This window comes from Ictalurus punctatus, chromosome 29, assembly GCF_001660625.3.
Source record: "Ictalurus punctatus breed USDA103 chromosome 29, Coco_2.0, whole genome shotgun sequence".
NCBI lineage: Eukaryota > Metazoa > Chordata > Actinopteri > Siluriformes > Ictaluridae > Ictalurus > Ictalurus punctatus.
The window spans coordinates 6227913-6249280 of record NC_030444.2 but is presented as its reverse complement, the minus strand read 5'-3'; the positions used below and the strand labels follow the sequence as shown (position 1 = coordinate 6249280).

Sequence of the window (21368 nt, the reverse complement as noted above, 5' to 3'; positions counted from 1 at the left end):
GTTCAATTAAATACAGTATATCCATTTATGTGGACTGTGCTAACCATGTCTGGCATCATCCATAAATTTAACCTATGTCCCACTCTAGACATCTTACTGCCATGATAACCGCAGTGGACCTTAACAAAGCACTTCCTGTAGCCAGCAGTGACAAGATGCCAGTGACCATGGCATACATCTGGCCAGGCCAAGCCATCTGTAGGTATGTGCTGCAAGCTAAGGTGTGGCACAACAGATCATTATCCACCTATTTACTATTTCCTAGTGACCAAGCATCACTCTGAGCTGAAGCTGTGTCCATAGGCATGAACATCAAGGCCAATACTTTTTTTAACTATACAATGAAGACATTTGAGTTTGAGATCAAAAAATGAATGAGGCGATAAAACAGAGTTTTAGGTTTAATTTCCTGATATTTACATCTAGGTGTGCATTTTGGAACAGCAGTTATTGTGAGAGCACAGAAGAAAAAACCCCAAAAAAACAACCACCTTCACTGGTCAGGGCTGAAGGTATCACACCCACTGTTCAAAGATGACTTTGAGAGCAGAAATATAGAGGTCGTACAAGATACAAACTACTCAAACAGTAAGACTCAGACCAAAGTGATGGAAAGGCCAAAGTGTGGAGAAAGGAAGAATCACCTCCAAAACATACAAGCTCATCAGTCAAGCATGGTGGAGGTAGTGTCAAGGCTTGAGCATGCATAGCTGCTTCTGCAATGGGCTCAACAATATTTATGGTAGGAGAATGAATTCAGAAGTCTACAGAAACATTCTGTCTGCCAATTTACAGTTAAATGCATTCAATATAATTGGAAAATACATTATACAGCAAGACAATGACCCGATACACAATGCCAACACAATAAAGAACTTTGTCAGGGAAAAAAAGTGGATGGTTTTAGATTGGCCAAGTCAATCACCAGACCTCAAGAGGAGATTGAATGGAGAAACCTTCCCCCCAAAAAATTAAAGAAGCTATGCTACAGTACAAGCCTGGAAAAGCAGGACAAAAGAAAAAAGCAACAGTTTGGTGTTGTTAGGGGGTCATTGGCTTGATGCAGTTATTATAAGCAAGGGATATGCAACCAGATATTAAGTGTTATTTACTTCAATTTACTTTAAGACTATTTATTCGAATACTTCTGCTCACCTAAAATTGGGTGGTATTGGGTTCTAAATTGTTTCATACATCTAGATGTAAATATCAGGAAATTAACTGACATTCTAGTCTGTCGACTCATATTTATCTTTGGATCTCCAACCCAAATGTCCTCAGTGTATAGCAAAAACAGAAGAATGATGGGACTGTATTTCAAAATTTAAATATAAATAATAGAAATAATTTAAAATAAATATTTAAAATTTATTTACAATGTGCTTTGATCAGTGGACAATCACAGATACATCAGGACGAGCCTCTTCAGATGATGGCCATGCATGTACATGTATGTGCCTTATAATCCAGCATCAAGCTCTCAGCTGAGCCATATGTGATGCTCAGCTATTTATTTGCTCTGAGAGAAACTACAAGCTCTCTTTTTGCCTCCTTGTTGTCTCCTCACATGCCAAACCTGAGACGCAGAAGGACACCAATCCTGACCAAAATTGTGAGGTGTCACAGTGATTAATCCAACAGTTAGCCTGCAAAACTGCTAAAAACAAACACAGCCCATTAGAAATAAGATTAACCTATGAAGTTAATTTGAATTTTAAGATGAATTTGAACATGAAACTATCATCAACTTTCTAGGACAGGTTACCCTATAACTCCTAATGGGGTCACAAGCTGTTTCGCAGTTAGATTCAAACTCTCAACATGTGTAAGAGGTGAGAAGTAGTTAATATATTGTTTGAAGAAATAAAACATATAAATACAAAGTTGTAATTAAATGTGTTGCATAAAATAATCAGTATTTATTGTGTACCTTGCAGTTAATTAATTAAATTTATGCCAAAAAACAACACTGTCACAATAAGTACTATTCTAAAGAAAAAGCATTGCTTTAAGTGTTTTGTGCTGATATGGGAAAAACGATTGCTGTCCAGCAATACAGTAATTTTTACCCACAAATTGGGTTAAAAAAAATTCAACCAGCATACTCGGTCAACATCCTAATCCTAACTTGCTGGGTGCGCTGGGGTGTTCCATAGTCCATAGTGTTCCATGTTCCAAGTGCTGGAATTTTACAAAAATTTTAACAAAGCAGCTTTTGAAAAATCTAGACATAGATCAAGATTTCTATTGAGCAAGCAAGAGGCAACAGAGGTCAGGAACAGTCGAATCCTCATGTAGTAGAAACCGTGAGAGGAATCAAACTCAGAAATGTGCCATCAGTAATAGAGGAAGCTCATGTTTTTCATTACCACTTCCCAAACTGAAATGATGTCACTGTATCAATTTCTGTTTAACATTCCTTAGCAGAGACAATGCTATTATTATTATTATTATTATTATTATTATTATTATTATTATTATTATTGCATAACTGAATTCAGGAGGTTCATTAATCTTTGTGTGTAATGGCTCTCAATCACTCAAATACTGATTAAACTTACAGGAGGTCCAGGAAGTCCAGGCCTGCCTGGTGGACCCTTGCTGCCCTGCCAAACACATGCAAATAAGAGTTAGCAGACCAAAACTGTTATGTACATATTGAACAATAGTACCAGAGTTTTTCATACTGTCCCAGCAGTTTCTTAAGGACCATTGGTGAATGTGGTGAAGTTCAATTAAAGCCTTAACTATTCATAGACACTGAATGCACCACTAGATTAGCAAGCTGGCAATAGGGGAATCTTCTCTCAATCACAAATATGCACAGCCTAATACATACACTAAGGACGTTTTCACACCTGGCACATTTGGACCGTTTATTTCGGAACCTGCTGCGTTTTCTCCCTTCATTCGGTTCGGTTAGACATATAGGAACACGGCAATAACGCTCGGATCTGCACCAAAACAATTACAAATTAACTCTGGAGCAGTTCGCTTGTGGTGAGAAAGCAAGTAGTAACATTTATATTAAGGTCTGATTTTGAATGCAACTGGTAAAAAGGTATGTCATATATTCTGTTATTGTCAGACACTTTTACCACTTTGTACACAAATAGCCTAGGACGAGTTCGAAAAAGTAGGTTTTTCAGAAAATTCAAAATGCCGGAAAAATTTTCATGACAGAAAATGACTGCATAGGGTGCAATCAAATCATCTTGAGCCAAGGAATCAGAAGAAAAATAATTTAGTTTCTAGGACTCACAGTTCAAAAGTTATTAATATAAACATGAGTGCAAATTTGGACAGTTGGTGGCGCTAGAGGGATCAAGTTAGAGACTCCAAATTTGCTGTATTAACAGATCAGACTGTCCTCTATCTGTGTGCCAGATTTAATAACTTTCCCACAAGCGACTCTATGGGCTGCCATAGACTTCCTGAGCGGAATAATAACAAGAATAATAACAATAATAACAATAATAACAATAAAATAATAACAATAACAATAACAATAATAATAATAATAATAATAATAATAACAACAACAACAACAACAACAACAATAATAATAAATATAGCTGAAAGCAGCAATTATTTGGGTTCATGTCATTTAGATGTTAGCCCTTAAAGATGTTAAAGATATTACTTAATATTGTGCAATCCTCTAAATACGTAAAGCAAAGAAAAACCCAAATTATTTTAATAAATATTAGCCTTTATTAAGTTTGTTTAATAGCTGCTGAACATTGCTCGACCATTGTTGGGCATGTTTATTAAGATTCACAACTGTCCTCATATATGCTGATTGGATCTTGGACAAGGACAATTCTTACAAGATTTATCTATCAAGTCTATTGGAACAATGGTTCCACATTTAGTGGCAATTTCATGCTTTGTTCTGCTATGGTGCCACCACCTGGTCACACTCAGTAATTTTTTAAACATCTGTCCTCAAATTGAGCCTATACATATACACCAAGTTTGGTGAAAACGAGTGATAGCCATTCAAGTAAAAGTGGCCACACCCACTTCAAAATTTTTGATGTGCCCTTCAAAACCTCAACTTTTTAAATCAAAACTTAAACTTTTTTGATAACTTTTATTGATCTAAGTAGTCCAACAAATTGTCCTACAGTAGGATTATTACAGTTGAGCAAAAAACCTAGGACTAGTTCGCAAAACTAGGTTTTTGAAATAATCTCAAATATTTAATGAACTCCCACTTCAAACCTTTTGATGTGCCCCTTGTGTGGGTAAATCAAAAGTTAAACTTTTTTTCATAACTATTGATCTAAGATGTCCTAAGTATTGTCCTGCAATAGTTTTATTTCACTTGAGTGAAAACCCTATGATTAGTTCGTAAAAGTAGGTTTTAACATTATCTGAAATATTTACTGAATGGTTTGACAGACACCAATGCTTTTTGAGGCCAAGTTGTTTAGAATGAGAAGACTTATCATTTGATATATATTAGTTGTGTTTGTTCAAAACACTGCGTGATATACAACTGTTAACAACAAAAATCATGTTAGCGACACCTAGCAGACGTTTTTTTTTACTTTGCAAAACCTCTTAGACCAAGAGTTAAATAAGCAGAAATGTTTTTCAACATAAAAGAATATGCTCATAGACAGTGATGGCAACTGAGACAAAGACATTACGCATATTTTGAAGTCAATTGGATCAACGGTTCCATCGTTACAGCCAATTTCATGTTTTTTTTGGTATTATAGCACCACCATGTGACAAAACTGCACCAACTTTTCTGGCCAACCACATAAGCCTGACAAATTTGGTGAAGATCTCATTTTGTTCAAGAGTTATAGCCATTTACATAAAAGTGGCCACGTCTACTTCCTGTGTTTTTGCATACCGTAGCTACCTCAAGTCGAAAGTTCAAAGTTTTTTTGATAACTTTTGAAATTGAGACGCCATAGATTTGTTTGGCACTGGTTTGCAGATAATCTCAGGGCCTAAAGGTGATGACACCAAGTTTCGTCACAATCACTCAAAGCATTATGGAGCTAGCGACTCAAGCTCAATTTTGTGCCTTCTTGGTCAAATTCGTTGAAGCGCCATTCGAAAACTGCATGGTTTATCAAAATTTTGTAAATAACTTTGTCTTGAGTGCCTCTAGATGAAGGAAGCCTCCAATCCTCAACCTTATGAACAGAAGATGTACTCATATCTACACTCTTATTTTGCATTCATATTTTGAACAGCTATTTCATGCCACTGATTGCCTTTAAGCAGTGTTTATATTAGATGTGTAATTATACATGCATTTGGGAAGTTTCAGTTTTCCTTTTTCAGTCATCTGTGCGATTATTCTGTGCATGTTTCTGTACTTTTGCAGATGCAAAATACCAGGTGGTTACCTTAAATGCCCATATATATGCACTCTACAGTTTTTACCACAACATTCTTACAATCATATCAATTTGACCATTAGTATAAAAAAATACCAGAACTAATGCTTTGTGTCTTTTATTCAGATTTTAGATAATTTGGCCTCCTTACTTGTTCCCCTTTGGGTCCTGCTGGGCCTGAAATTCCAGGTCTGCCAATGGGACCCTGAAGAAACAAATATATTTGTTTAAGCGATGCATGCTTTAGCTCTATTATTGATATTCCAGAAAACAGACTAAGTCAACAAATCTGAGTAAAATGAGAACAGTTAACAATACCTATACATATGTACATGCAGCCTTTTAATCTGTTAATAAACTGACTGATACCTTATTGAAATAAAAAAAAGGTATACATATACAGTCCCCTCCAAAATTATTGCAAGGGCAAGACAATTTCTTTTGCTGTTTCTATACACTCAAGAGTTCAAGTGCTATACAGCTTAGAACATGGCACTGTTTGTTTGAACCCTTCCATTTTTAAATTATCAAAAATATTGGAACGTCAATTTTGTCTGTTTTGTCTGTTGTTTTTTTTAAGTCAAGTTTTAGTTGACTAAAAGTCTGGACATTTTAGTCTTATCTTAGTCAAAGAAACCCATAAGCATTTAGTCTAGTTTTAGTCAACAAAAATGCTGACATTTTAGTCACTGAAAACTATCAATTTTTAGTCATAAGATTATTATTGATTAATATGTGCACTGATAGAGAAGCGTTCCCATTGGCTGCAGCCTGTAGGTATTATGGCCAATCACAAGTCAACATTGCACAACCACATGAAGAATATCCCCGCTACACTAATGTGCAGAACTCATATTTATTTTTTGTGTAACTTCCTTTTGTAGGCTTTCGCGTGGATAAAAAAAAAAAAAAAAAAAAAACCCTCTTCATTTCCCGAAAAAAATGCAGTCAGTTTGAACTCGAACGTCGTTCCAACTTGAAATTCACTTCCCGGATTCAGTCCCCCCACATCCACCCCATTTCCAGCCCTGAGTCTAGCCAAAATGAAATTTAGCTTGAAAGCTACTCCCTGAAAGCTATTTAAACATATATATAGAAAATTCTAAAGGGTTCACAAACTTTCAAGAACCAGTGTGTATGTCAATATATATAGTTTTTCTCCTTTGATGTTGGTTCTCTGCAAATAAGAATTTCACTTGCCTTTTATACTTTACTTGGTAACTGTGTAAATTGCAATGTAACAGTAAATCTAAATCTGAATCCATGTAAGCCTTTGTATTGATTACTTCCAGAATCAGTACATCCACATTTGGTACATGTTTGTTTGAATCATGTGCCCCAACCAACATGGCTGGTTCAAAAACAGTCCTCTAAAGATAAAAAAGTTATTGTTACACAATTTAAAACAAACAAACAAACAAACAAACAAACAAACAAACAGATATAGTTGTAAAAATACACAAAAAATGTGTATTCAGGAGGTAAAATTTTTTTACAAAACGTATACAACCCCAATTCTGAAAAAGATGGGAATGTATGGAAAATGCAAAGAAACAAAACAAAAAGAGTCATTTGAAAATTCAATTCACCCTGTACTGTATTGAAAACACATTATTTGATGTTTTACTTTGTGGATTTAATTTATATTTGAAAATACACACTCCTCATTTCAAATCTGATGACTGCAACACACTCCAAAAACGTTGGGACAGTCGACTTTTTACCACTGTGTAACATCACCTTTTCTTTTAATAACACTTATTAAGCGTTTGGACACTGAAGACACCATTTAGTTAAGTTTAGCAAGCAGAATATTCCACCATTCATCCATTATGCATTTCTTCAGCTGCACAACTCTGCAGGGCCTTCATTGCCTTATTTTGTGCTTCATAATCGTTCTCAATCGGATACAGGTCAGGACTACAGGCAGACCATGCTAGCACCCGCATTCTCTGCTTACATAACCATGCACTTGTAATCCAGACAGAATGTGGTTTGGTGTTGTCCTGCTCTCACAGATGTGCAAGTTACCTATGCCATGGGCACTGACACACCCCCATACCATGACAGATGCTGGCTTTTGGACCTGACGCTGATAACAGCTTGGATGGTCCTTTTCCCGGAGAACACGACGGCGGTTTTGTCCAAAAACTATTTGAAATGTTGACTAGTCAGACCACAAAACACAATTCCACTGTGCTACTGTCCATCTCAGATGAGACAGAGCCCAGAGAAGTCAGAGAAGGACAGTGTTGATGTATGGCTTTGCATAGAGATAAGCCTTAACTTGCATCTGTGGATGCTGCAGCGAAAGGTGTTTTCTTACAAAGGTTTACCAAAGTATTCCCGAGCCTATGTCAGGATATCTATTATAGACTCATGATGGTTTTTAAGACAGTGACGCCTGAGGGATCGGAGATCACCTGCATTCAGAAGTGCTTTTCGGCCTTGCCCTTAAGGCACAGAGATCTGACTCGATTCCTTGAAGCTTTTAATTATATTGTGCACTGCAGAAGGTGAAATGCCCAAAATCCTACCAATTTGTCTTTGGGGAATGTTGTTCACAAAGTGTTGGATTATTCACTGACACATCCGGCAGATTGGCGAGCCTAGACTTATCCTTTCTCTGTTCCAACTTTTTTGGAATGTGTTGCATGCATCAATTTCAAAATAAATGTTTATCTTCAAAAAGCTATGCAGTTGATTAGGTAAAACATCAAATACATTGTCTTTATACAGTTCTGTTTAAATACAAGTCAAAGTACATTTACAAAATCACTCCTCTTTGTTTTTATTAGCATTTTCAATACTGTCCCACAATTACATGAACAATATCGACTGCAATATTGACGTTTAAAGTTCGTCCTCTGCTCATAGAAAACTCCACTGAATATCAAATCAAGCACTTCCTAAACTTACAGACAGTCACCATAGAGTGGCACAGGGATGACTCTATGATGACGTCATTTTGTAATGCCAAAACCCGGAAACGAATTAGCATTTTAGCCTTTACAGTTCCATTGTCCTGAAGTCAACGGGGTTTTTTTTTTACATGGGATTTTGGTTAAAAGCCTGAAATAAAGTCTGTGGTGAACACAAGCTAAAAATATTTTCACATTTTATACTACGACATAAAATACGCCAGTAAAACCCCACTAATTTTTTTAAAAAGCTTTTACGCATGTTGAAAAAGGTGGTTGCTATCTGTCATTTAATGAGATTTTTTGCAATAATCCAAAAGTTTATGGGAAAATCTTATTTGGTTTTTGTTGCGGGAATCAGTGTGATGCTAACGTCCGGGTTCCGGTACAAAATGACATCATCCCTGCACCACTCTATTGGGTGATTTGGCTGTGTCTCTCCTCCTGTAAACACTGTTATTGCCTTTTCTGCATACACCTGAATTGTTTTGATTTGGTTGCATATTTTTATATTTGATTGCATATTTTCATTTGGTTGATGGCATTTTTATTTTTAATTATACTATATTTTGGGTACAATTTTATTTATATTTTGCTTCTATGAGATGATTCATTTTAAGGACCAGTCTAATTTGATGCAAAAGATTTGTACATTAGCAGGAATGTAGCACAACATGGAGGTGAAAGCAGCGGTCTGTTTAGTTAAAAGTGAAAGTGCAATAAAAATATGTTGTCCCTAAAATCAATTAATAATCATGATAAATAATTGTGATCTCAATATTGATCAAAAATAATCGTGATGATCAACAATCGTGCAGCCCTAACTGGATTATGTGTAAAATTTTGGGGATTATTATTTTACAACCAGGGCATACTCACTGATTGCTGGAGGTAAGGAGGTCAGAATTAATTCTGGACAAGATAATTTGAGTTGACAATATTTTTTTGTATACTGTGATAATCAGAAATGAACAAATGAATTAAATTGAGTAAACCCATGAATTAAAATACTTGGTTTCCTCATAACCTTAGAATAATACAATCTTTTTGCATTCACTGTTAAGAAGGACCTCATCTTAAAAATGAAAGACACATGCAGATACTTACAGGAGGGCCACTTTGACCTGTTGCACCCGGGAGTCCTGGAACACCAGGAGAACCCTGGGTATAATCATGACATCATTATGTCAAAAGAACCTTACTAATTTAATCACAAAATCCTTCTCTCAGTCTATCCTACTCACCTCATCACCTTTGTCCCCGATTGGGCCAGGAAACCCCCTCTCCCCCTTCACGCCCTGTAAGTTGTCCAAACTAATCAATGGTTTTGATCAAAAAGTTTTCATATCTTAAACTCACCCATAACATCATGTCTTCAACTCTCAAAGAATAATCACTCAGATTTAGCATACTGCATGATAAGTCTTCTTATATTATAAACATTCTTTATAATATTGCTTCCATGCCCATTGATTAATAAAAATGAAGCACAGTGTAACAATGCAACTATTTGTAAGACAAATAAATTATATATATATATATATATATATATATATATATATATATATATATATATATATATATATATATATATATATATATAAAATGTATTTTCCTACAAATGTATATATCAGGTCAAATCACACATTAAGACAATGATGACAGTGTTTTTGACATGTTTAGACTTGTTCATAGAGAGTTTGTTCTGGACAGTTTGTTAACCACTGATTTTACATTGATGTGCTTATGTATGGGGAAAGCATCAGGGAAAAATGCACCATGACACTGTACACATGCTGCTAATCTTTTCCTCTTTGGTCTCATTTTTTATTTCAGGAACAAAAATAAATCAGTGCTCCCATATGCAGCAACCTGTGATAGAAAGGTGTCAGAACACACAGTACATCAGTCATCGACAACATTAACTTTTTCAGCAATTTTAGGCAGGCTAGCAGACCAGGCGGGCTAGCCATCACTGCCCCCATGCGCATCAATGAGCCTGGTTCACCAGTTTTCCTTCCTTGGACAACTTTTGGTAGGTACTAACCACTGCATACCAGAAATACCCCACAGGACCTGCCATTTTGAAGATGTGGTGATCCAGTCGTCTAGTCATCATAATTTGGCCCTTGTCAAAGTTTCTCAGATCCTTTTGCTTGCTCATTTTTCCTGCTTCCAACACATGAAATTAGAGAACTGAGCGTTCACATGCTGCCTAATATATCCCACCCCTTGTAACAACATGTTACCCATCAGCGGATTTAAAGTTATGGATTTGAAATGAAGCAATAAATATGTGATTGAAGAACTGGCAGGGTTTTTAAAATTTTTATTTATTTATTTATTTTTAAAGTGTTTTAAAAAAAATTTTTTAGCAAGTCTACTCCGGCCTATATGTTCTTGAGTGCTGTGTCTTGCGGTAAACTATATTTACATTCATGAAGGTGCCTTTTGATTGTAGACTTGGACAATGATACACCCATCTCCTCCAGAGTGTTCTTGACTTGGCTAGATGTTGTAAAGGGGGTTTTCTTTAACAAGGAAAGAATTCTGCAATCACCCACTTTAGATGTCTTCCGTGGTCTTCCAGGCCTTTTGGTGTTGCTGAGCTCACCAGTTCATTCATTCTTTTTAAGAATGTACTAAATTGTTTGGACACGTCTAAATTTTCTTCTATCTCTCTGATAGGTAGTTTTGGTTTTTCTGGCCTTCTTCACTTGCATCAACAGTTCTTTAGACCGCATAGTGAGTCTGGAATCAGCTCCAGACCTTAATTTGTCATGAAATAATGAGAAAACAGGCCACACCTGGCCATGAAACTTATCAGTCAATTATCCAATTACTTTTACAATAACCCTTAAAGAATTAAAACAGAAGGGTTTTTTTTTTTTGGTTGAACAAACACTTCATTATATTTTAACCTTGAAACCATTTCTTAAAAATAGAAGTATGGGAGTCCAGCTGAGCATGTGAGTGAGAAGGCACACGTGGAGTGAGCTCCCAAGCATTTTATCTTTTAATTGTGCTTTTCAGGCAACCTGAATCTTTTCTAAGACATTTGGTGCGTTCTTTTTCAATTACTCTGTCTACAAGTATAACCAGAAAGGACTTATGGCTTCTGAAAGACTGTGGAAACCTAAATCTTCACCGAACATGATGAGTCAAGGCGACAAGCTACCGTTTGACCTGGAAAACCTATGCACCACTTTGATCATGGAGCTAACATCTACCATCGCAGTACAGGTGAAAGCAGCTATTGACTCAGCTCTGGCCCCAGTTGTTGTGTCTTTTGAGAGTTTTAAATCGGGCATTGAATTACAAGGACAGCATATTGACGAGCTTGACCAGCACGTGAACGATTACAGTGACCACATTGTAGCGCTGGAACAGACGGTGCTAAAGCTAAATTCGGCTAACACACAACTCACCGATAAAGTGGAGGATCAGCAATCTCCGGGTCGTCGGTATTCCGGAACAAGAAGAAGGGAGCGATCCGGTAACGTTTATGTAAAAATTTTTCCAGGATGTTCTCGGATCGGAAATCTTTCCAACCGCTCCATTGCTGGATACAGTGCACCGTATTGGCCCCGCGCCCTCGGAGGAGCGAGAGAATCAAAGGCCCAGAGTGATGATTGTGCGGTTTCACTACTTTCACAACAGAGAAAAAGTTGTTTGACACGGGAATTGGAATCAACTTTTCCATAAGGGTCGTAAGGTCTTCATCTTTCCTGACTTCAACTCCAGTGTCGCTAAGAGGAGGGCAGCCTTCGCTGCGGTGAGAAACAGCTTGCGTGAGAGAAATGTGCAGTTTTCGGGATGCTGTGTTGTTGTGTTTTTTTCCCTTTCCTATTGATATCAACCTCTCTGTATTAATCTAAATTGATGGAAAATACCCGAAGCTCGATCAGATTCCTAAGTTGGAATGTGAAAGGTCTGAATGGTCCCATTAAATGATCCAAGGTTTTGACACATTTAAAACTACAAAAACCTGGCGTTGCATTTCTTCAGGAAACTCATCTCCGTCTCAGGGATCAACGCAGACTCCAAGCTCTCTGGGCATCGCATATGTGCCACTCCTATTTTGATTCCAGGTCCAGAGGATTTTCTATCCTGATAAGTAAGACTGTGCCCTTTTCTTTTGATGAAGTTGTTTCTGATGTAAATGGTAGATATGTTATTGTGGAAGGGTAAATTTCACAGACGCCAGTACTTTTGGTGAATGTATATACCCCGAATTTTGATAATGCTCCTTTTGCTCATAATTTGTTGTCAAAAATTCCTGCTTTGAACACACATTTCTTGATATTTGGGGGAGATTTAAATTGTGTTATTGGCCCAGTTTTGGACAAATCTAGCTCTGTTACAAAGGCTCCCTCTGCAATGGCAAAGGTGTTCTCTGAGTTTATGGTTCAGAATGGTTACATTGATCTGTGGAGGTATTTTAACCCCACAGTGAGAAAATATTATTTTTTTCCCTCACGTACATAAATCTTTTTCTCGCATTGATTACTTTATTAATAACTCTCTAATTTCTCGTGTTGTAAACTCTGAATATCTACTAATTGTTATTTCAGACCATGCTCCTTTAAGTCTTGACATTCTTCTACCTTCACGTCACGCCTTTCGTCACCATGGAAGCTTAATTCTCTACTTTTATCTGATTCAGCATTTTTCAAGTATATTTCTACTTTGATAGATGATTTTCTTCTTACTAATCAAACTGATTCAAACTGATCAAACTCTTACTCTTTACTTTGGGAAACTCTAAAGGCCTTAACTCAATCAATTCTAAGAAATCACCTGGCCCTTTTTATAAGAAATTTCATGTTACATTGGCCCCATTACTTCTGGCTGTATTCGAGGAATCCTTAGAACTAGGTACGCTGCCACAAACATTGAGACAAGCATCTATAACTCTATTGCTTAAAGATGGGAAGTACCCAACATTATGTAATTCGTACAGACCTATTAGCCTACCCAATGGTGATGTCAAGATTTTAGCCAAACTTTTGTCCTCTCGTTTAGAGGGGATTCTCCCTAGCATTATTTCAGAGGAGCAAACCGGATTTATAAAAGGAGAGCATTCCTTTTCTAATATTCGTTCTCTACTTAGTATTTTGTATTCAAAACAAAACAGCGACTCCTCTGAAGTGGTCATCTGTTTGGATGCAGAAAAGGCGTTTGATAGGATAGAATCTTTTTATGGTGCTAAAGTGGTTTGGCTTTGGGGATGAACTGACATCATGGATCCATTTATTATATGTGGAACCGCAAGCTTCCATATATACCAAGGATGCTAAATCTGGCTATTTTACTTTGTCACGGGGTACGCGTCAAGGATGTCCTCTGTCTCCCTTACTTTTTGCCATAGCAATTGAGCCTCTCTTGATAACGCTTAGAACTCTTCCTGTATTTCAGGGTATAATTCACAAAGGAATTGAACATAAATTAGCCCTATATGCTGACAACTTACTACTTTATGTTACAGATCCAATTGCATCTATTCCAGAGATAATACGCATATTAAATGACTTTTGGAAATTTTCCGGGTATAAACTGAACCTACAAAAGAGTGAATGCTTCCCCATAAACCAATCTGGCCAAAAAATAAAACAAACTGAAATACCTTTTCATTTGGAGGATTCAAAATTCAAATATCTCGGAGTTAATGTCACCCGTTCCTATTCTGCATTAATGGCGGCAAAATTTACACCCTTAATTTCATACATGAAGTCAGCCTTTCAAAGATGGGCAGCTCTACCATTATCCCCTCTTGGTAGAATAAACACGGTGAAAATTAACATTCTTCCAAAATCCTCTACCTTTTCCAGTCCATCCCTTTGTTTTTAGCCAAATCTTTCTTCAAGAATATAAACCAATTAATCTCCTCTTTTATATGGGCAGGAAAAATTCCCAGGGTTTCCAAATTTTCACTTCAAAAGGAGTCAACCAAGTGGTGGCCTCTCCTTGCCCAATTTCATGTATTATTATTGGGCGGCTAATATTCAGAAATTGGTGCTTTGGGTGCAGGCCCCCTCTCTTCCATGGTGCCACTAAGAAACAAAGTCTTATATTTCAACCTCCCTCCCTGCTATGGTGAGGTCTCAATGTGTCCTCCCTTCCTATACCCCTTTTACAATACACGGATAGTCCAATAGTATGTACCTCTCAGTTTCGCCGTCATTTTAAATCCATCTCGGCCTCAACCATGGCACCAATACGTAATAAGCACCTCTTTCCCCCCTCCTTTATAGATTCCACATTCTCTTTTTGGGAAAAGAAGGGTCTGAAATGCTTTGAGGATCTTTTAATTTATAATGTGTTTGCAAACTTTTCTGAATTATCCTCATCATTGAGCCTGCCTCCGTCTCACCTATTCCATTTCTTTCAAATTAGGCATTGTGTCTCCTCCCTATTCGCTGGTTTTCCCTCGTTACCTACAAAGTCTGCATGGGAAGAGGTGTTCAAGCTGAACCAACATAAGGGCGGCATTATTTCACGGATATATGCAACAATCTGGTCACAGGACGATTCTTACAATATCAAAACCATTAGTGCTTGGGAAGAGGAATTGGGCCTTGTCGCGAATCAAGGATGGGCTCGGAAGCAATCGCAGTATACAACATTTATTTAAACAATCAAAGAACAAAACAAAGACACTAAGACAACTAGGCAAAATACTGTGGCATGAAAGAAAACACGGGAACATGGAACACGGTAGTCTAATACAAAGGAAAGACAAAGAAGCAGTGCAAACCATGGCTATATATAAGTGTGCTCATTTAACAGAAATGTGATTCAGGTACAAGTGGTCATGTGACATGTTGTACAGTGCAGTGGCTGATGGGAACTGAAGTCCAGACTTACCTCCTTGATATATGACAGACCTAGAGCTTGAGGATGATTACTGGGGCAGAGCGTTAGATAATATACGTACCACCACGTCTTGTGCTAGACTTGGTTTCATACAATTTAAAGCGGTCCATAGAGCTCACCTGTCTAGGAGTTAACTATCTAAAATATATCCCAATGTTCCTGACGTGTGAAAAATGCAGACTTTCGCCCTGTAACCTCAGTCATATGTTTGCACTCTGTCCCAAACTGCAGAACTTTTGGAACTCTGTTCTTTTTAAAACTTGAAAAAATTCAAGTATAACATCAGATGCAGGGGTGAATCATTTTTGGGAAAATGGCAACAATTTATTACCTACTTCAATGATGTACGCACCCTGGAGGTGGATTGAGGAGAGGTATACTCACTTTTTTTTGTTTGTTTGTTTTTGTTTTTCTGGTTGTTTGTTTGTTACTGTTTTTTGTTTCCCCCTTTCTTTTGGTTTTGGCTGTGATTGTTTTGTTGGGGTTGTTATAATATGTAAAATGCAAATTTCCAATAAAAATTCTATGATCAAAAAAAAAAAAAAAAAAAAAAAAAAAAAAAAAAAAGTAGTATGTGTAAAAACGTTTTCCCTTTTGAAAATATATAAAATAAATAACATAAATCTCCTGTCTGAACAAAAGAAATTAGGAGGAAAAAGGAGTAGGACCTGCTGTGGCATTTTTTGGAAATATTTTTGCTGGTGAAATAGAACAAAAACAGACAATATTGAGTCTAAAATGTAATATGAACTTATTGTTTAGATGTTAGCACAGCATGTCAAACTAACAACTAAATGAAAAATAACATCAGCTGTGTGAGCTTTTAAAATAAGGTCCTTTGATTATTGACATATACATTAGGTGTGCAACAGCACAGCCAGACTGCTCCTGTCTGTGCCTTTAACTTTAGATCAGCAGCAGCCATATTTCCATCCACATACTTTTATGCGAATTTTGGAATATCGCATTTTTTAAAAACGCTGGATGGAATGAATAGATGCAAATAAAATCTCCAAAATGTGCATAAAAAAACTTATGAGGCTCAAGTGAGGCAGATATTTTCTAATTTGATAAGAATTAAAGCAGCTCAAGAAGACATGCTCAGAAAAAACGATGGAAACACATTTACCAAATAAATTCCTTATTGAACTTCAAATAAGTCATGTGACTTTTTCCTCAACAAATTATGTGATTGGATAATTGGCTGACGTGACTGGATATTCAGTGCATGTGGCCAACTTATACAGCACAGTGGCAATGCTTGTTGTTTTTGTCATTCTGAAATGCCTGAGCCAAAGTCTGACATTGAATGATTCGGTATAATTACCCTCCCAGAACTCTATCACATGATTCCGTTCCCAAATATAAGGCATCCGCCTCCAATCGCAAGATAACATGAGGTTTGTGATAGTGTTTCATTTGCGTGCTCTGAAGTGCAAGCAGTTTATGGGTAGTGTGTGTGTGTTTGTAAGTCAGAGAGTACTGAAGGGACACACAACACAGTTGAAGCCAAAAGCCAGGATGTGGAAAATGATTTTGATGGCACATTGTATGATTGATTTAAACATTCACATATTTTTTTAAGGGATGAAAGTCCCTTAAACATGCCTTGAGCTGCATGGAGTGATGTTTTCTGTAAACCAGATATCTGTCCATATATATTATATATATATACACACACACACACACACACACACACACATGCATACATACAGAAAATAAGCTAGACAAATTATAGTCAAAGCTTTGTCTGTTCTTACCTTAGGACCCTCTTTTCCAGGGTTACCATGTGGGCCTCTCAGACCTTGATTACACTATGAAACAGAACAAATAGGGATTGTGTACTCGAATTTTTTCCCATTTTCAAACAAAACAAAGGCTACAAAAGATTTTGTTTTACTGTTAGAGTAACTATAAAAGTATTGGAAGTTGGTGTTAGTTTAGTCTGTGATAGTTTTTTGTTTGGTCAGACACTTACTTTGTCTCCTTGAATGCCCACTCCACCAGGAGCTCCAGGTGCTCCCTTCTCCCCTTTCTGTCCAGGTAATCCTGGTCTTCCCATCTGGCACACACTGCAGGCATTCTACAGTCACAATAAACATAAGTGAACACACAAACACACACACACACACGATATGTGTAATTTCATACAATGAATGCTGTGGTACTTTAATCTGTGTGCCTAATAATCTGCACCTGCATGTAGCACAAAGTGTTTCTCAGCAGAATCATTAATTCATCATTAATTACTTATAACTGCAAGTACCTGAAAGGAAACGCATTACAAATAATTCAATTGTAAGCCTATGGCCACACCATGCTTTTCTTTCCCTTTATCTGAGCAGTAGTGGACAAATCATTAGCCCTGGCACCCAGTACAAGCAGATGTTGTGTCCTGGCCATTTATTTTTTATTCATAGTTGCCTAAGTAAGTTGAACAACCAGTGAAGGAAATAAATACTGTTTCCTACTGACATTTTGTGAAACACACATAATTATGTTATATTAAAACAAATGTTAAAACATAATTTGGTATGTTTTAATGATGTTTCATTTGCAAATAAGACGATTCTTTGTGCCAGTTCTATTAGGTAAACATTGGGAGCCATAACATTTTCTGAAAATTCATGAAACTTTGTATTTATGATTCTCTGATATCAAATTTCTGTCAAAAGCAGACAATGTATATGAAACTTTCACTAACACACTCTGTAGGTCACATTCTGCACTGTCATTTAACCACACCCACATCTTCACTATTCTATTTGAATAAGATAAAAACACAATGATTTTGATGTAATGAATATTTTACTTAATTTTTTTACTCTACATTTTTAAATATACTGAGCATAGGCTATTTCATGGGCAATTTTGTGGCACAACATATTAGGTTTCTGAATTATTTCCCTCTTATTAACCAAAGACAGCAAATCATGTGGGACTACGATAGCAAGATTTTTTTTTCTTTACATTTTAACCACTCATTCATTTTCTCCAATTTTCATGGCAGAAAGTAAAAAGTGTTTTGATCAATGAAATTTGGCTGCACCTCTGCCTTGTCAAACTCAGGTTCACACCAAATTATGCTCAGACCACACTAAATATCTAAAGAGAGAGGGGCACACACAAAGACTATGTTTACCAGCAGTAAAGTTACGTTTACAGCAGTAATCTAATTATTGACCTTACTCTGATTAAGATAATAATGTGATTAAGGTGTTTACATATCTGTAATACACGTCCATAGTGCGACTAAAACAGGAGTACTCCACCTGTCTTAATTCGATTAGAGCTTAATTCGAGTATGACCTTAATTAGATTAAGGTAAGTAAAAATTGCTGTTTACATGGTAGTTTCTTAATCAAAGTATGGTCTTAATCGGGTTAAGAGTGGATTATTATTGTCCATGTAAACGCAGCTCATGTAAACGCAGTGAAAGAGAGCTTGTTAATCTAGCAGAGTAAATAGGTGTCAGGTGTACAATGCTAATCAGCTCATCCATGTGTATAAGCAGCATGCTTCTTTTGCAACTACACCCTCTAACAGCAAAGAGGCATCGAGTTCCAGTGGATTGATGACATTTTTTACCTATGTGATGTTAGATGTGAGCATTAACTGAAGCTCTTGACCTGTATCTGCATGATTTTTTGCAATGAGCTGCTACCACATGATTGACTGATTAGATAACTGGCATGAATGTGTAGGTGTACAGATGTTCCTAATAAAGTGGATGGTGAGTGTATATACACTCCCAGAGCTGGGCTCCAGGTTTGATCCTGAGTTTGGGTTGCAGTCGGTGTGAAGGTTCATTTTCTCCCTGTGTTTCATCTGGGTTTTCCAATTTTGTCCCACCTCACAGGAACATACTGGTAGGTGGATTGGCCGTACAAGATTGCCTCTTGTTATGTACAGATGGTGCTCTATTGTCTCATCCAGGTTGAGCTCTCCAACGCTCTAGTGTTCCTGGAATAGACTCCAGATCCACAACAACCTTAACCAGGATAAAGTGGGTACACTTTTATTAAGCTTCATGTGATTACGTGCTACCCAGATATTCTCCTGTAAAAGTTCTTGATTAATTTTAATTCATTGTTCCTTCACTGATTGCAAGCTGTCCAGACCCTGACACATGGGCACTCCCTCCACCATGTCCTCTGAAACTTATGACTGGGCATGGATCACTTGAACACATCTTTCTTAAGGAGATTAGACTATCAGTAACAAGACACTGTGTGCATTTTATAGGGCAGCCCCTCACACAAAACAAGGACCTCAAAGACAGTAGTTCCTTCGATCTTGTCCTTGGCTCTTTTGTGACTTCTTGGAAGAGTAGTTGCCATGGTCTTGGAGGAATTTTGGAAGGTCGGACACTTCTGGGAAAGTTTTTCCATTTGGAGATAACGGCTCTCACTGTGGTCCTTTGGAGTCCCAGAGCCTCTGAAATAGCTTTGAAATCACCTTCTTCTTCAACATTTCTGGAATTTATTTAAACTTTGGCATGACCTTTTAATCAACTTCATGCTGTTGAAAAAGTTCTATTTAAGTGTTGATTTGATTGAACAGGGCTGCCAGTTATCAGGGCTGGTCACGCCTAGTCCAGCTGAACTCCATTATGAATGCAGTTTCATAGAATTGGGGAATTAGTAACTATGGGGGCAAATACATTTTCACACTAGCCCAATTGCTATTGGATAACTTTTTTTTGCAAATTTTTTCATGTCATTTAACTTATATGGTGAATATGGCAATTTTGATAAATGCGCTGATTCTTAAAAACATCACATTGAATTCCCATATAGATCTAGATAGGAACCCAAATGGATTCCATTAAAGAATCTTATAGAAGTGGTCCTACAGGATATTTATATCTTGTCCTAAAGACAATTTCTATAGGAATTTTATAGGAATGGTTCCAAAATATGATAGAAATTCTAATGATAATCCTGTACAAGTTCCTTATTGGAATCCTTTAGGATTTTTTCACAAGGGTATTATGCATTTGGCTTATTAAAGTCACACACATGCACACTCACACACAGCTCAGGGTCCAAAAGTTTGCCATTTCCTGAACATGCAGTTTTTGAGAAGCCGTATTTCTTCCTCAAATATATTAATTAGAAAAATACTTCACATAAGTTTTAAATTTTTACAAAAAAAAGCTAAGCAAATTTCATCCTCATATATCAGATCGGTGAATAGATATGTGCATTTATTAGTTATAGCAGCCACTACTGTTATGAAATTTAAAGGGTGGCTAGAGAGTGTCCTACTGTCCAGGTATTGTAAAGTTATGCTAAATTTGAATTTGCAATCAGAAAATACAGCTATTTTAGCACATACAGTACATGCAATAGGCTAAAATTTCATTGACCTGTAGTGGCCAAATTGTTTCGGTATGGTTTTGTCAGCAACCTTTCTACTTGATAAATTTGATATTTTATGCATTGGATGAATGGCCTAGGACTGCTTTTGGGGAAAAAGTTTTATTTATTTATTTATTTTAATTAAAGATTAAAGATCCTAATCTTTAATTAAAGATGGCAGAAAGTATATCAGAGAAAAGTAATTAAACCATAAAGCAAAATGATTTAGGAGGACTCAGGAATTATGCTGACATGTTTTACACTATTGCCTGTATGTGACTTAATGGAAAAAATGTGATGTGTATGCTGCAGTATTGCACATTATCAAACATTTGAGTGGGTGGAGCTAAATGGTCAAAAAGACATTTTTAGGGTTAAAAGGAAACAAAACCTCGCAAAAAAGAACTTTCACTGAACCCCTTATTTTACAAAAGATAGCACTTCTAGAGGCCAGGTTGAGTGAGACTGTATCAGTTATTAGGGTGTCCTTAGAGGGACAATATTTTTAAGTTATTAACAACAGCTCACTGTTTACCCTGTCACATACCTGCTGAAAACTGACATGTTTATTAAGCTTGTTTTTGTCACTTTGCACATGATCTCAAAATCTTGTAATGCATATAAAGTATGTTTCAAATTTCATGCAAATCCATGAAAACATACGTTAGAGCTGTCTGAATAAATTAAGCCCCCATGATTAAAGCTGACTGACAAGAGGCAGCAATATTGTTTATACACACACAAATATCTACTCATTTAAAACATTCACTGCCATTTTTATAATGCACCGCTACCTGTTTTTGCTGATTTAAATGGTCAATAAAAATTACTCTATTCTTGTG

The 21368-nt window shown here is 36.7% G+C and overlaps 1 protein-coding gene across 9 annotated transcripts in view; it reads right to left on the bottom strand.

Moving 5' to 3' along the window:
* Positions 1-21368, bottom strand: part of LOC108260767 (collagen alpha-1(XIX) chain) — a 250068-nt gene that overhangs the window by 59743 nt on the left and 168957 nt on the right. For 8 of the 9 annotated variants that reach the window (XR_008393821.1, XM_053677725.1, XM_047152377.2 and 5 more), the window contains 6 exons: positions 17142-17246; positions 16924-16977; positions 9532-9585; positions 9395-9448; positions 5518-5571; positions 2562-2606 (listed from right to left, as the gene is read on the bottom strand). Coding sequence is in view for 8 of the 9 variants with exons in the window: in XM_053677725.1 (XP_053533700.1) it covers positions 2562-2606; positions 5518-5571; positions 9395-9448; positions 9532-9585; positions 16924-16977; positions 17142-17246 (366 nt within the window). In the remaining variant the exon portion in view is untranslated. The remainder of the gene's footprint in view (positions 1-2561; positions 2607-5517; positions 5572-9394; positions 9449-9531; positions 9586-16923; positions 16978-17141; positions 17247-21368) is intronic. The other variant, XM_017461301.3, reaches the window with a different exon arrangement.